Raw genomic sequence first — 15,924 nt, 5'->3', positions numbered from 1 at the left:
ATCAATTAGCCTTTTAAAATGATAAACTTGGATTAGCTAACACAACGTGCCATTGGAACACAGGAGTGATGGTTGCTGATAATGGGCCTCTGTAAGCCTATGTAGATATTCCATAAAAAATCCTCCGTTTCCACCTACAATAGTCATTTACAACAGTAACAATGTCTACACTGTATTTCTGATCAATTTGATGCTATTTTAATGGACAAAAAAAATTGCTTTTCTTTCAGAAACAAGGACATTTCTAAGTGACCCCAAACTTTTGAACGGCAGTGGACATATTGTTGCAGACGGCAGGGAGATGTGAGGGGAGTGGTTATTGAGGGGAGATATCTTACAGCCCACTGGCTCCACCCCTGAGCCTTATATGGACTGCCTGCCCCAACAAGGCAAGGCTGTCGTTCATTAAGCCAGGGAGTGCTTGGGGATAAAAGAGGTAACGTCCTGCACACAGGGGCAGAGAGGGGAGAAGAAAGAGCACGGGGAGAAGAAAGAGCACTAGCTGTGTGATTACCTGTTGCGACCTGGACTGTCTGATTACCCCCCTTGTGTACCGAACTGGATTGGCTGAGGATCTGAGTTTTAGGATTACCCCTGGAGAACGGAACAGACAACGAGACCAGTTTGTGGACTGTGAAGTAGTTTATGAATCCCCCCCCCCCCCTTTCCCCAGTGTACAAAAATCACTAATAAACTCCCCATTTGAATTCTAGTTGTGCTACTGGTTCGTGTTTTGTTATTGAACTTGGTGACATGGAAACCCCACACCCTTGAGCCTGCTACAATATGAATATAATATATATTCCAACATCAAGATCATCATTAATCATTGTTTTAACATTGTAAAATATTCCAGTAAAATGTATCATGTGATCTTAGTAGGTTTATAATGTGTCTGAAGCGTACAATGTAACACTCATGAGGTGAAAGTACGTAAACCACTGTGGAGAATATATTTTTTAATGATACAGCACTTGTGTGATTAGAGCAAATTAGATACTTGCAGAGTATGTGCCACACTCAAAGTCCAAAGCTACCCAGTATTTTAGAAATCTCAGACACCTTAAGCTGAAGATGCAATACTGCATTAACACAATTAACAACGCTTCTAGCTCTTCATTTGGTTTGCCTTCAGTCCCAGACCCCCGCCTCTTATATCTTCCATGAAATGAGAGACTTATAAAGCAAAGCAGGTTCAGAAAGAAAACCTGAGTTTCTGCATCAGCTGAGACTGCAACAACCAGATGCTAACAACACTTCCTACCTTAATATGGCGGTCTATTTAAGCTGACCAGGTTCTGCTCACACATCCTCTGCTGCCTTTTGCTGCTACTGCTAGTATGAATTTGTTTTTCTTGCTACCCACCACCACCCCAACCTCCACCACCCCAACCTCCACCTGTTTGGTTCTGTTTTCCTTCCTGCAAGTGGATTGGTATAGTAAACCTTGCTCACTGCCTGTAGTTGTTATCTATTGACGCTTTGCTCTGACAGTGAGCTACCCTGACGGAGCACAGCCTATTGCCAAGACCTATTGTACTGTTCATATTCTCTAATAAATGGTTAAACGAATACCTAGTGTTTCCTTTCTGAACTGTATTTATGCCTGGAGAGGGAGTCCTTCAGAGGGAGAAACTGAGAGAGCTTCTCAGACTGGCTGGCTCCAGGGTTTAAGTTCACAGGCCAAACAGACATGTCGTTATATCCTTCTGTCCGTCCTCGTTATGGCAGCTAATTCTAATGAGCCCCCTAGTCCAGACCACCACTTGAAGGGCAACAGGACACTCACTCTCCCACAGGGGCTTCATAGCTTCTGTAGGATCAAAAGGAGATGTTTGATTGTCAGATGCCAGGTTGTTCCAGTAACTGGCAGGGATTTTCTATATTATTAGTGATTATTCTTGATTAGATCATTCTTACCTGCTGCCTTAGAGCTTGCATAGAGTTAAACTCGATTTGTTCCCTCTTGATTCTGACCCAGTCAGGCTCTGCTGGTATCATAAAGGCTAGAATCATCTTGACCAGAATCAGGACATGCTGACAAACAAACACACATACACCTATGTCAGTTGGGCAGATAATGATACTGTAACATTCTGTGAATAAGACAACTGCTATAAACCATATACTGTACTGTTATGAACAAGATACTGTACCTTCACCAGGAAGGCTCCCCAAACCTTACTCCCCTCCTTCATACTGTACCTCCACCAGGAAGGCTCCCCAAACCTAACTCCCCTCCCTCATACTGTACCTCCACCAGGAAGGCTCCCCAAACCTAACTCCCCTCCCTCATACTGTACCTCCACCAGGATGGCGACGAGTATGATGTTCTTTCCGCTGATCCCTCCCTCCAGACAGAACTCCTGGACGCGAGGGGACAGCAGCAGCAGCCAGCAGTTAGACATGACTGAGACAAAGCCCAGAACCTCAAACGCTGTCTGAAACATACACAGGCATACAATAATATGGTTACAGGTACATACAAGGACAGGAGCAAATACAGACACGTGCATAGTGACATAGATGGGCACTGATTAGACAATAACATTAACCACTACACATTGCTCACATTTATTTATTTACCAGATTTATCTGCATAGCTAATTTCTGTCTGCATTAAAAATGCTCTCTCTGCTTGTTCAAATTCTCACATTCCCTCGCCCAAAACCCTCCTGACCTGCCACACCCCCATATTGGACACAGGGGCAGAGAATGGCTTGCGGAACAGTTTACAAATCTTGTAGGCATCCCCTGGGATCTCTGTGACATTGTTGAGAAGCAGGAGGACGGCGGTGAGCGGGTACACACAGGAGAACAGACTCAAATATCCAAACTTCACCAGCAACTCAATGTACTCTGCAAACAGGCCCTGAAACGTAGCCACAGACGCATAATCACCAAAACAAAGAGACCCCTAACATACGACATGCAAATGGTACAGGGTTGAAATAGACATCTTTGGTTGTATGAGTTTTGCCATAATTAAGCAGCTACTGTTATGTATATGTATGTGTAGTTGTGGAGCCACCTGCCGTATTATTTGTGCAACTGCATCTCTGTGTATATACAGTGGGGAGAAGAAGTATTTGATACACTGCCGATTTTGCAGGTTTTCCTACTTACAAAGCATGTAGAGGTCTGTAATTTTTATCATAGGTACACTTCAACTGTGAGAGACGGAACCTAAAACTAAAATCCAGAAAATCACATTGTATGATTTTTAAGTAATTAATTTTCATTTTATTGCATGACATAAGTATTTGATACATCAGAAAAGCAGAACTTAATATTTGGTACAGAAACCTTTGTTTGCAATTACAGAGATCATACGTTTCCTGTAGTTCTTGACCAGGTTTGCACACACTGCAGCAGGGATTTTGGCCCACTCCTCCATACAGACCTTCTCCAGATCCTTCAGGTTTCGGGGCTGTCGCTGGGCAATACGGACTTTAAGCTCCCTCCAAAGATTTTCTATTGGGTTCAGGTCTGGAGACTGGCTAGGCCACTCCAGGACCTTGAGATGCTTCTTACGGAGCCACTCCTTAGTTGCCCTGGCTGTGTGTTTCGGGTCGTTGTCATGCTGGAAGACCCAGCCACGACCCATCTTCAATGCTCTTACTGAGGGAAGGAGGTTGTTGGCCAAGATCTCGCGATACATGGCCCCATCCATCCTCCTCTCAACACGGTGCAGTCGTCCTGTCCCCGTTTAGTCTCATCAGACCACATGACCTTCTCCCATTCCTCCTCTGGATCATCCAGATGGTCATTGGCAAACTTCAGACGGGCCTGGACATGCGCTGGCTTGAGCAGGGGGACCTTGCGTGCGCTGCAGGATTTTAATCCATGGCGGCGTAGTGTGTTACTAATGGTTTTCTTTGAGACTGTGATCCCAGCTCTCTTCAGGTCATTGACCAGGTCCTGCCGTTTAGTTCTGGGCTGATCCCTCACCTTCCTCATGATCATTGATGCCCCACGAGGTGAGATCTTGCATGGAGCCCCAGACCGAGGGTGATTGACCATCATCTTCAACTTCTTCCATTTTCTAATAATTGTGCCAACAGTTGTTGCCTTCTCACCAAGCTGCTTGCCTATTGTCCTGTAGCCCATCCCAGCCTTGTGCAGGTCTACAATTTTATCCCTGATGTCCTTACACAGCTCTCTGGTCTTGGCCATTGTGGAGAGGTTGGAGTCTGTTTGATTGAGTGTGTGGACAGGTGTCTTTTATACAGGTAACGAGTTCAAACAGGTGCAGTTAATACAGGTAATGAGTGGAGAACAGGAGGGCTTCTTAAAGAAAAACTAACAGGTCTGTGAGAGCCGGAATTCTTACTGGTTGGTAGGTGATCAAATACTTATGTCATGCAATAAAATGAAAATTAATTACTTAGAAATCATACAATGTGATTTTCTGGATTTTTGTTTTAGATTCCGTCTCTCACAGTTGAAGTGTACCTATGATAAAAATTACAGACCTCTACATGCTTTGTAAGTAGGAAAACCTGCAAAATCGGCAGTGTATCAAATACTTGTTCTCCCCACTATATGTGCCTATGATCACGCAGGATCCAACCAAAGAGTTGCTCAACTTTGATGCAGGTATGTATCGTGATCCATGCTGCACCCAGTGTTTTCACTTATAACATGATATCTAATGTCTGTTATGCTGAAAACGATACTGTTTTATAATCCCTATGTTATGTGATAGTGTTACAGTTGTGTCCTGTATTTACAATTTTATTGACATTTTACAAAGTTAGCACGTTGCTGTACGCTAAAGGTTAGCTAGCGTCTGTCCTGTACTTTCCTTGCTAATGAGGTTAGTCACCCTGTGAAGAGTAAATGTTTTTTTATTTCATGTCACTCAGATTTCATGACGGATTTGCAGTTGCTCTAAAGTGTGTGTGTCTGCAGGTACGTGCTCCCAAACTGTTATGGAACATTGTTATGTTACTGTACACGTGTATGGCCATCAGACGGAGTTAATGAGATGAGTGCTCCTCTGTAGTCATGTTGTTAAAAATGTAAACAGCATTGTGTCCTTTGTTGGCCAAGCATATGAGAACCGTTACACAAATACACCCAACCCTGATTCTACCCCCTAAGGCACAGATGCAAAGAAACCAAGGCAGATAAGAGCACAATGAAGAGAAATAGAGAAAAACAAAGCAAACACTTACTGGAAAAGGAGGAAGGCTTCTCTGGGCTCTGAGTTTGTCCACCTCTAGGTCGTCCTCCTGCTCTTTCTTATGGGGAGCACTGAGGAAATGGTCGACTATAAACGGCACCACCACCTCTGTACACTGGTTCACCAGCTGGTTCAAAATTAGCAGAGAGGCAAGCTTCTGTGTGCACAATTCGATGAAACAAACATAAATAGTTGCATACTGTATACACACATACACACACACTGTCTGGGATCAATTACTGCACACAGTGCACAGAGAGAACATGATCTGTTCTGTTGCAGAGTGCAAGAAAACATATATTTTAGATCTACTCTTTAAAATGAGGTATTTCCACATTGTATAACTTTTCCTCCGGCCATAGACAAACAGTGCTGCCCAGCTGAAATCTCTTACCTTGCGTAGCAGTGGTAGGTCCTGTTTGTAAAAGGCAATGTGGAAGAGCACAGCAAAGTTGTTGAAGAAAGTAAACTGAAAATGAGAAAGGGAGATTTTGGCATATTATTTGACAGTATTATTTGGCATTAATAGACTAGTTTTATTCACAACAACTTTCTATCCAAGCTGGGAGAGAGCGCAAGGACAGCTCATGTCATGCAGGTTCAGTAAGCCTATACAGCACAGTAGTATTTTTATTTTTAATCAATTGGTTGTTGATTAGTATGCTGTTGTACAATCTGCAATGTTTGAATTTCCAACTTTAATTACTAAACAAGCAATTACATTATTGCCACCAGCCAGCAGTTTAAATCCTTGCAACCTGCAACCTGCAACCTTGCAGGGTTCCACAGAAACTGTGTTATGCGAGTGTACACCTACCTGTATCAGAATACATTTAGTGCCTTCGGAAAGTATTCAGATCCCTTTTCTATATTTTGTTACTTTACAGCCTTATTCTAAAATGGATTACATAAAAAATATCCTCATCAATCTACACACAATACCTCATAATGACAAAGCAAAAACATTTTTTTAAACATTTTTGCAAATGTATTACAAATAAAAAATACAATTAATTTTGCTATGACCCTTTGCTATGAGACTCGAAATTGTGATCAGGTGCATCCTGTTTCCATTGATCATCCGTGAGATGTTTCTACAACTTGATTGGAGTCCACCTGTGGTAAATTCAATTGATTGGACATGATGTGGAAAGGCACACACCTGTCTATATAAGGTCCCACAGTTGACAGTGCACGTCAGAGCAAAAACCAAGCCACGAGGTCGAAGGAATTGTCTGTAAAACTCCAAGACAGGATTGTGTCGAGGCAAAGATCTGGGGAAGGGTACCAAAAAATGTCTGCAGCATTGAAGGTCACCAAGAACACAGTGGCCTCCATCATTCTTAAATGGAAGAGGTTTGGAACCACCAAGACTCTTCCTAGAGCTGGCCTCCCGGCCAAACTGAGCATTTCGGGGAAAGGGCCTTGGTCAGGGAGGTGACCAAGAACCCAATGGTCACTTTGATAGAGCTCAAGAGTTCCTCTGTGGAGATGAGAGAACTTTTCAGAAGGACAACCATCTCTGCAGCACTACACCAATCAGGCCTTTATGGTAGAGTGGCTAGACGGAAGCCACTTCCCAGTAAAATGCACATGACAGCCCGCGTGGAGTTTGCCAAAAGCCACCTAAAGACTCTCAGACCATGAGAAGCAAGATTCTCAGGTCTGATGAAACCAAGATTCAACTATTTTGCCTGAATGCCAACCATCATATCTGGAGGAAACCTGACACCATCCCTACAGTGAAGCATGGTGGTGGCAGCGTCATGTTGTGGGGATGTTTTTCAATTGCAGGGACTGGGAGACTAGTCAGGATCGAGGGAAAATTAACAGAGCAAAGTACAGAGAGATCCTTGATGAAAACCTGCTCCAGAGTGCTCAGGACCTCAGACTGGGGTGAAGATTAACGTTCCAACGTTACTGGTGGTAACGTTGGACAATGACCCGAAGCACACAGCCAAGACAACGCAGGATTGGTTTCAGGACAAGTCTCTGAATGTCCTTGAGTGGCCCAGCCAGAGCCTGGACTTGAACTCGATCGAACATGAGTAACCTGAAAATAGCTGAGCAGCGACGCTCCCCATCCAACCTGACAGAGTCTGAGAGGATCTGTAGAAAAGAATGGGAGAAGCTCCCCAAATATAGGTTTGCCAAGCTTGTAGCGTTGTACCCAAGAAGACGCCAGGCTGTAATCGCTGCCAAAGGTGCTTCAACAAAGTACTGAGTAAAGGGTCTGAATACTTATGTAAATGTGTTATTTCTGTTTTTTAAATTCTAAAAACCTGTTTTTGCTTTGTCATTGGTATTGGGTGTAGACTGAAGAGGGAAAAAAATATTTCATACATTTTAGAATAAGGCTGTAGCGTAACAAAATGTGGAAAAAGTGAAGGAGTCTGAATACTTTCTGTAGGCACTGTATATATTCAGTAAGAATATACAGTAGAGAAAGGGGCGACCAGAGGAGAGGGAGGAAGAGGAGAATAGACTGACAGATGTGGGAGGACGACTGGGACTGACCAGGAGGACTTTGGTGATATGATGGTTCTGGAAGGAGGACTCCTCTCTGTGGTTTTCTATGAGGGGAAATCAGACTGATTTTCAGTGGACTCGCACACAAACTGTGACACCTTGCATCCAATTGCATTCTCTATTATTCTATGAATCTGCTCTTTGGTGAAGTTAGCTCTGTGTTCCCAAACATTCTAACCCCTACTGCAATTATTCATCAACCTCACATTATTTTCTCTCCCTCTTCTCTAACCCCTTCTATCATCTCTTCCCTATCTAACTCATCTCCCTCCCCATTGCCCAGTGCCCTCTCTCACCCCACTTGGTGAGTTGCATGGCCACAGCGTGGTACACATTCTTTAATATGGTGGTGTAGACTGTGTGGGCTATGGAGGGCAGGTAGAGCAGAGCTCCAGAGAACAGGGAGCCGCTGTCCTGATGGAAGCCCTGTACCAGGGCCTCTCCGTGGTAGAATCCTGTCATCCCAAGCACCACCAGTCCCAGGAACAGCCCCACTAGGGGCAACGACACCAGGCCCACACGCAGCTGCCTCTGCCACTCCGGGAACAGGGGTTCCAGACGGCCTGTCACAGGGTTGAGCCCCAGGGTGCCATGGAAGCCGGGGCGGGGCTCGGCGAAACGCTCGGTCAGGTGCCGTGTGCCCCAGCGGTGGGAGAGGGAGGAGCTCCGGCGCTTCCAGAACTCGATGAACAGCGTGGACCACAGCATGCTGAATACAGCCTGTACCATGTGACCACTGACCGAGGGGCCATCGTCGTCCTCCTCCATCACCCCCTCCACGGCCTGCTCCTTCACCACCCCACCACCTCCAGGCACCAGAAAGGTCAGGACCAGGCCCAGGAAGGCAGGGGGAACCAGGGCCCAGGTGTAGAATTGCAGAAAGCTGAAGTAAAACGCCACGGTGCCTCCGAAGTATGACTGGATTGCATCTGCACAGGAAGAGAGAGATCATTAGCAGGACAAATGAGTACATGTTTGTGGAGGTGCCAGAGCTGGGTGATATGGACAAAAAGTCCTATCGCGATAAATGTAACTATTTTGCTCGATAACAACAAATACAACGATAAACCCCCAAAAATAAATGGACAGTTAACTTACATTAGCTGCAGGGCTCTGGATTTTTTTTTTGTCAGTGCCAAGTAAAACAACTGAGATGGTAGCCGATGATTAAAACAGTAAGCTATTTCATCTAACATATCCAGGAAATGCATGATTTCCACAAACCGATGCTGGCACTAAGACCATACTCAATGAGCTGTATACAGCCATAAGCAAACAGGAAAACGCTCATCTAGAGGCGGCGCTCCTAGTGGCCGGGGACTTTTAATCCGTTTTACCTCATTTCTACCAGCATGTTACATGTGCAACCAGAGGGGGAAAAAACTCTAGACCACCTATACTCCACACACAGACATTTACGTCATTTAGCAGACGCTCTTATCCAGAGCGACTTACAAGTACATACATTCATACTTTTTTATTTTTATTTTTTTGTACTGGTCCCCCGTGGGAAACGAACCCACAACCCTGGCGTTGCAAGCGCCATGCTCTACCAACTGAGCCACACGGGACCATGTACACAGAGACGTGTACAAAGCTCTCCCTCACCCTCCATTTGGCAAATCTGACTATAATTCTATCCTCCTGATTCCTCCTTACAAGCAAAAACTAAAGCAGAAAGCACCAAACCGGAAGTGGTCGGATGACGTAGATGCTAAGCTACAGGACTGTTTTGCTAGCACAGACTGGAATATGTTCCGGGATTCGTCCGATGGCATTGAGGAGTACAGCACATCAGTCACTGGCTTCATCAATAAGTGCATTGATGACGTCGTCCCAACAGTGACTGTACGTACGTACCCCAACCAGACGCCATGGATTACAGGCAACATCCGCGCTGAGCTAAAGGGTAGAGCTGCCGCTTTCACGGAGCAGGACTCTAACCCGGACGCTTATAAGAATCCCGTTATGCCCTCCGACGAACCATCAAACAGGCAAAGCATCAATACAGGACTAAGATTGAATTGTACTACATCGGCTCCGAAGCTCGTCGGATGTGGCAGGGCTGGCAAACTATTACAGAGTACAAAGGGAAGCACAGCAGAGAGTGACACGAGCCTACCAGACGAGCTAAATAACTTCTATGTTCGCTTCGAGGCAAGTAACATGTGAGTAAGACCATTAAACAGGTCAACATTCACAAGGCCAGACGGATTACCAGAACGTGTACTCCGAGCATGCGCTGACCAACTGGCAAGTGTCTTCACTGACATTTTCAACCTGTCCCTGACTGAGCCTGTAATACCAACATGTTTCAAGCAGACCACCATAGTCGCTGTGTCCAGGAACACTAAGGTAACCTGCCTAAATGACTACCAACCCGTAGCACTCACGTCTGTAGCCATGAAGTGCTTTGAAAGGCTGGTCATGGCTCACATCAACACCATTATCCCTGAAACCTTAGAACCTCTCCAATTTGCATACCGCACCAACAGATCCACAGTTGATGCAATCTCTATTGCACTCCATACTGCCCTTTCCCACCTGGACAAAAGGAACACCTATGTGAGAATGCTATTCATTGACTACAGCTCAGCGGTCAACACGATAGTGCCCTCAAAGCTCATCACTTAGCTAAGGACCCTGGGACTAAACACTTCCCTCTGCAACTGGATCCTGGACTTCCTGATGGGCCGCCCCCAGGTGGTAAGGGTGGGTAACAACCCATCTGCCACACTGATCCTCAACACGGGGGCCCATCAGGGGTGCATGCTCAGTCCCCTCCTGTACTCCCTGTTCACTCATGACTGCATGGCCAGGCACGACTCCAACACCATCATTAAGTTTTCCGACGACACAACAGTGGTATGCTTGATCAACAACAAAGATGAGACAGCCTATAGGGAGTAGGTGCCAGGATAACAACCTCTCCCTCAACGTGATCAAGACACGTGATCAAGACAAGGAGATGATTGTGGACTATAGGAAAAGGAGGACCAAGCACGCCCCCATTCTCATTGGCCGGGCTGTAGTGGAGCAGGTTGAGAGCTTCAAGTTCCTTGGTGTCCACATCACCAACAAACTATCATGGTCCAAACACACCAAGACAGTCGTGAAGAGGGCACGACAATGTCTATTCCCCCTCAGGAGACTGAAAAGATTTTGCATGGGTCCTCAGATCCTCAAAAAGTTATACAGCTGCACCATCGAGAGCATCCTGACTGGTTGCATCACTGCCTGGTATGGCAACTGCTCGGCCTCTGACCGCAAAGGCACTACAGAGGGTAGTGCGTATGGCCCAGTACGTCACTGGGGCCAAGATTCCTGCAATTCAGGACCTCTATACCAGGTGGTGTCAGAGGAAGGCCCTAAAAATTGTCAAAGACTCCAGCCACCCTAGTCATGGACTGTTCTCTCTGCTACCGCATGGCAAGCAGTGCCGGAGTCTAGGTCCAAAAGGCTTCTTAACAGCTTCTATCCCCAAGCCATAGGACTCCTGAACATCAAATGGCTACTCAGACTATTTGCATTGTCCCCCCCCCCCGCCCCCTCTTTTACGATGCTGCTATTCTCTATTTAGTATCTATGCATAGTCACTTTAACTCTACCTACATGTACATAATACCTCAATTACCTAAACTAACCTGTGCCCCCACACATTGAGTCTGTACCGGTACCCCCTGTATATATAGCCTCATTACTGTTATTTTACTGCTGCTCTTTAATTATTTGTTATTTGAATTAAAATATTATGCTGATCTAATTTTTGCTCAAGACTTATTTTTCTTTACTGTATTGTTGGTTAAGTGCTTGTAAGTAAGTCACTGTAAGGTGACAACTGTTGTATTCGGCGCATGTGACAAATAACATTTGATTTGATTTGATATGATATGATTGATATTTTGATGTGCAACCTGTCAAAATAGGATGCAGAATTATGAGATTTATTTTGTTGACATCTTTGTGCATATTGGCCTAGAGCCTATACACGCTTTGAAAAAAAGGTTTTATCTCGAACCTAAAACGGTTCTTCTTCTGTCCCGATAGGAGAACCCTTTGAATAACCCTTTTTGGTTCCAGGAAGAACCCTATTGTGTTCCATGTAGAAAGAACCCTTTTCCCAGAGTGTTCTACATGGATCCCAATGGGGACAGCCAAATAACCCTTTTGGAACCCCTTTTTCTTAGAGTGTATTCTTCAGCACCTGAGGAAGTGGGAAATCAAAACACTTAGCTAGATTGCTAACTCTAAAAAAAGTATGTCACTTTTTTTTGTGTGTGTTTACTGTATGTTGCTGTTTACCGAGAGGCTGTCTCCATATCTGCTTCTTAGAGTACCACCTTCTGCAGACGTCATTCAGTCTCTGCTGGTTATGTAGAGGGAAGATGTCCTTTATCACTCCTGCCCTCACCAGCTTCTGACCTACAGCACAGAGACAGGACGGAAGGGCTACATCAGGGAACTGTACAATACCTCTACCATTATTACACATACAGACGGGTAACAGGGGGTAACATAGCCAGAAGCTTGGCTGTATTACATTGTTAACACTATCCAACATACGTAAGGGACAGTGTGTTGTAGTTCTCAGACGAATACAGATCACAGAGCAGTGAGAGAGGACCGGAGAGAGCACTGAAATGATGAGCCAGAGGTGGTGCTCTGCTCTGCTGCAGAACAGCTTAGCTAAGCAAGATCATGACATTGGAGACAGAACATGCTGAGGTAAGCAAATGGCACACATGTGCACAAGCAATATATTGACAGATATGCCAAATTGTATTCTTTCAATTTTCATGTTTATATTATTCAATGTTCATAAATTAATGTAAGAAATGTGTTATTGAAATCAAAATACTACTCATATTACAGAGCAAGCGGTAAAGCTTCATATGACACCAACTTTTGATTTGTAGCACCTTGTATTACACCATTACAGTCTTAAAGGAGGCCTGGGTAAGTCCACAAATATTCTAACTTCAATTAATTATTTCTCAAGTATGTTTAAAGATACAAATGTCAAATATATGTAAACAATACTTTCTCCAAAGGAAAATCCCCCAAATCTTGGTCCTTATTTGTTCTAGGAATCCCCATTTACATCACTCTATTCACATATCAAGCAAACACACACACACACACACACACACACACACACACACACACACACACACACACACACACACACACACACACACACACACACACACACACACACACACACACACACACACACACACACACACACACACTTAAAGACTCACAGATGTTCTCCCAGGCCTCCAGGACCCCCAGAGCATCTGGGACTCCAGGGATTCTCTGCTTCTTCTGGGCCTGTAGAGAGTCCAGCTCAATCTTGACTATGTACTGACGCTCCGCTAGCGTCAGGAACTCCTGCATGTCATCTGGTAACACAGAGGACAGGCGTCAATCAAGACTGTCATATACAATACCAGGCAAAAGTTTGGACACACCTACTCATTCAAAAGTTTTTCTTTATTATTACTATTTTCTACACTGTAGAAATAGTGAAGACATCAAAACTATGATTTTTTATTTAAACTGTATTTAACTAGGCAAGTCAGTTAAGAACAAATTCTTATTTACAATGACGGCCTACTGGGGAACAGTGGGTTAACTGCCTTGTTCAAGGGCAGAACAACAGAGTACCTTGTCAGCTCAGGGATTAGATCCAGCAGCCTTTTGGTTACTGGCCCAACACTACGCTACCTGTCGCCTCCATCCCTATGAAATAACACATTTGGAATCATGTAGTAACCAAAAAAGTGTTAAACAAATCTAAATACATTTTATATTTGAGATTCTTGAAAGTAGCCACCCTTTGCCTTGATGACAGCTTTGCACACTCTTGGCATTCTCTCAACCAGCTTCATGAGGTAGTCACCTGGAATGCATTTCAATTAACAGGTGTGCCTTGTTAAAGGTTAATTTGTGGAATTTGTTTCCTTATTAATGCGTTTGAGCCAATCATTGTGTTGTGACAAAGTAGGGGTGGTATACAGAAGATAGCCCTATTTGGTAAAAGACCAAGTCCATATTATGGCAAGATCAGCTCAAATAAGCAAAGAGAAACGGCAGTCCATCATTACTTTAAAACATGAAGGTCAGTTAATCTGGAAAATTTTATGAACTGTCTATGATTTATTTAGATTTCTAGGCACACCTATCCAGCATGACTACGAAAGCATTCTGCAGCGATACGCCATCCCATCAGGTTTGCGCTTAGTGGGACTATCATTTGTTTTCAACAGGACAATGACCCAAAACACAACCAAATTGAGATGGTTTAGGATGAGTCGGACCGCAGAGTGAAGGAAAAGCAGCCAACAAGTGCTCAGCATATGTGGGAACTCCTTCAAGGCTATTGGAAAAGCATTCCTCGTGAAGCTGGTTTAGAGAGAGTGAAGCTGTCATCAAGGCAAAGGGTGGCTACTTTGAAGAATCTAAAATATATTTTGATTAGTTTAACACTTTTTTTTTGTTACTACATGATTCCATGTGTGTTATTTCATCGTTTTGATGTCTTCACTATTATTCTACAATGTAGAAAATTGTACAAATAAATAAAAAACCTTTAATGAGTAGGTGTGTCTAAACTTTTGACTGGTACTGTATATTACATTTAATATGTAATTTTGTCTATATTACCACACTATTACAACAGTGAATTTTTATTTTGTTGATTCTATTCCTACAGAAGGTGTATTGGGTGCTGAAGATCTGTTACAACTTGTAACTGCTATTACCTTTAATATCCTTCTACTCTTCCCCCAGTATTACCAACATTCTTACCGACATTGGTGAAGTTGTCTCTGTCGTGGTAGGAGAAAGAAGCCATCTCTTCATTGCGGTATTTCTTACACAGACCCAGATCCTCTGTGGCTCTGAGAAGGGTGCAGCGAGGAGCAGACACCACGATCACATTTCCACACTCATCCTCTCCAGGTTGGGCCAGCAAAGCTGCTCCTAGTCCAGGGAGGAGGAGAGGGTCAATTACAGTACTCCTGCCTCTACAGCAGTGATCTTAGTATATGCTTTGGTTTCAGCCCAGTAATTATTGACACTTAATTCAGCTAATAAACTAAGACACATGGATTGCTCCTGCAGTTGTATTGTGCAACATTTCATCAGGATTAACCTGATGTGGCTGACTACTTTGAAACTAGAGACTCAACTAATAAACAAATCATCAAGCCCAGGTGAATCAGTTGAATCAGATGTGTTAATAGCACTCGGCTGGAACAAAACAAGCAACACAGACTGAAGAACAGTCAGGTCTCTGATCTGCTGCTGACCCTATCCGACCTGACCTCTCACCTCCATGTCTCTTTGAAGCTTCAATCAGGGAGATGAGCCACCTCTTGGTGACAGGCTGGACGCTGTCTGGAAGCTGGATGAGGACCAGGGGCTCCACCCGCTCAGACACACAGCAGAGACAGCTGACCTGCGTCCAGCAGCCCTGGGACAGGACCTTGGTCTGTGTCTGGACAGAGCCTTTATCCCCCAGCGACGTCATCACGTCCCTGTGGAGAGGCAGTGTGAGGAGGACAAGGAGTTTTACTGTATCTGTTACACACTCTGTAATCCACCCGGGTCATTCCAACAACAACAACAAAAAGGAACAAAAACAGAAGATTCGACACCCACCGTCTGAGTGTTCTAAAATGGTTTCTGTAGTTAGACATTATTATTTGGTTGAAATATAATTTGATCTGAGAAATTAAGCTAATAGATTGCACCTAAATTGGCAATTTTAATTTATAGGATTTATATAATATTCAATAAATATAGTACCCAACATCCAATTTGGACTAAACTTCTTCTTACCAATGCTGAAATGACATGGGGGTCATACGGGGTTTTAATTGCTCTGGGTTTTGTTCACCAGCATCTGGTTGTCTTGACTTACAGAGTTGCAGGACTGAGATGAAAAGTCTACTTGTTTGACTTGATCGCTAGCTAGCTGGCTATTTGAACAACAAATGCATGCATGCGGTGGTCGGGATTTCAGAGAAGGCTAAGGGACTAGTTCCTAACCACTGTCGATGTGTCGTGGCTTTAGAGAGCTATTTCAGCAGTCGTGACACATTATCGGCAAGGGAGGACCAGTATTGCGGATTTTGTAATATTCCTGTCACGTTTTTTTTATATGTATGTCCCGTGTGTTTTTTAAAACTCAATCAATC

At 44.1% G+C, this 15,924-nt stretch overlaps 1 protein-coding gene across 1 annotated transcript; it reads right to left on the bottom strand.

The window, feature by feature from the left end:
* Nucleotides 1–405: 405 nt before the first annotated feature.
* Nucleotides 406–15,254, bottom strand: LOC120065823 (anoctamin-10-like). Its single transcript, XM_039016872.1, has 12 exons — nt 15,056–15,254; nt 14,531–14,704; nt 12,982–13,122; nt 12,020–12,139; nt 8,014–8,646; nt 7,706–7,761; nt 5,583–5,657; nt 5,181–5,345; nt 2,681–2,872; nt 2,304–2,441; nt 1,921–2,037; nt 406–444 (listed from the first exon to the last, which is right to left on the bottom strand). Exons 1-12 carry the CDS (start codon nt 15,252–15,254, stop codon nt 406–408), a joined length of 2,049 nt encoding a protein of 682 aa, XP_038872800.1.
* Nucleotides 15,255–15,924: the final 670 nt, after the last annotated feature.

The sequence above is a fragment of the Salvelinus namaycush genome, chromosome 21 (genome assembly GCF_016432855.1).
Source record: "Salvelinus namaycush isolate Seneca chromosome 21, SaNama_1.0, whole genome shotgun sequence".
Lineage (NCBI taxonomy): Eukaryota > Metazoa > Chordata > Actinopteri > Salmoniformes > Salmonidae > Salvelinus > Salvelinus namaycush.
This window is presented reverse-complemented; position numbering and strand designations above follow the sequence as displayed.

What these genes read in the sequence shown, in the direction of transcription:
- LOC120065823 (XM_039016872.1), bottom strand. Translation starts at nt 15,254, where the DNA reads ATGACGTCGCTGGGGGATAAAGGCTCTGTCCAGACACAGACCAAGGTC. An exon ending in GATATGGAGACAGCCTCTCG is followed by an intron (nt 8,647 to 12,019) that starts GTAAACAGCAAC and finishes CTTCCTGTGCAG; the next exon opens with ATGCAATCCAGTCATACTTC. An exon ending in ATATCACCAAAGTCCTCCTG is followed by an intron (nt 5,658 to 7,705) that starts GTCAGTCCCAGT and finishes TCTCATTTTCAG; the next exon opens with TTTACTTTCTTCAACAACTT.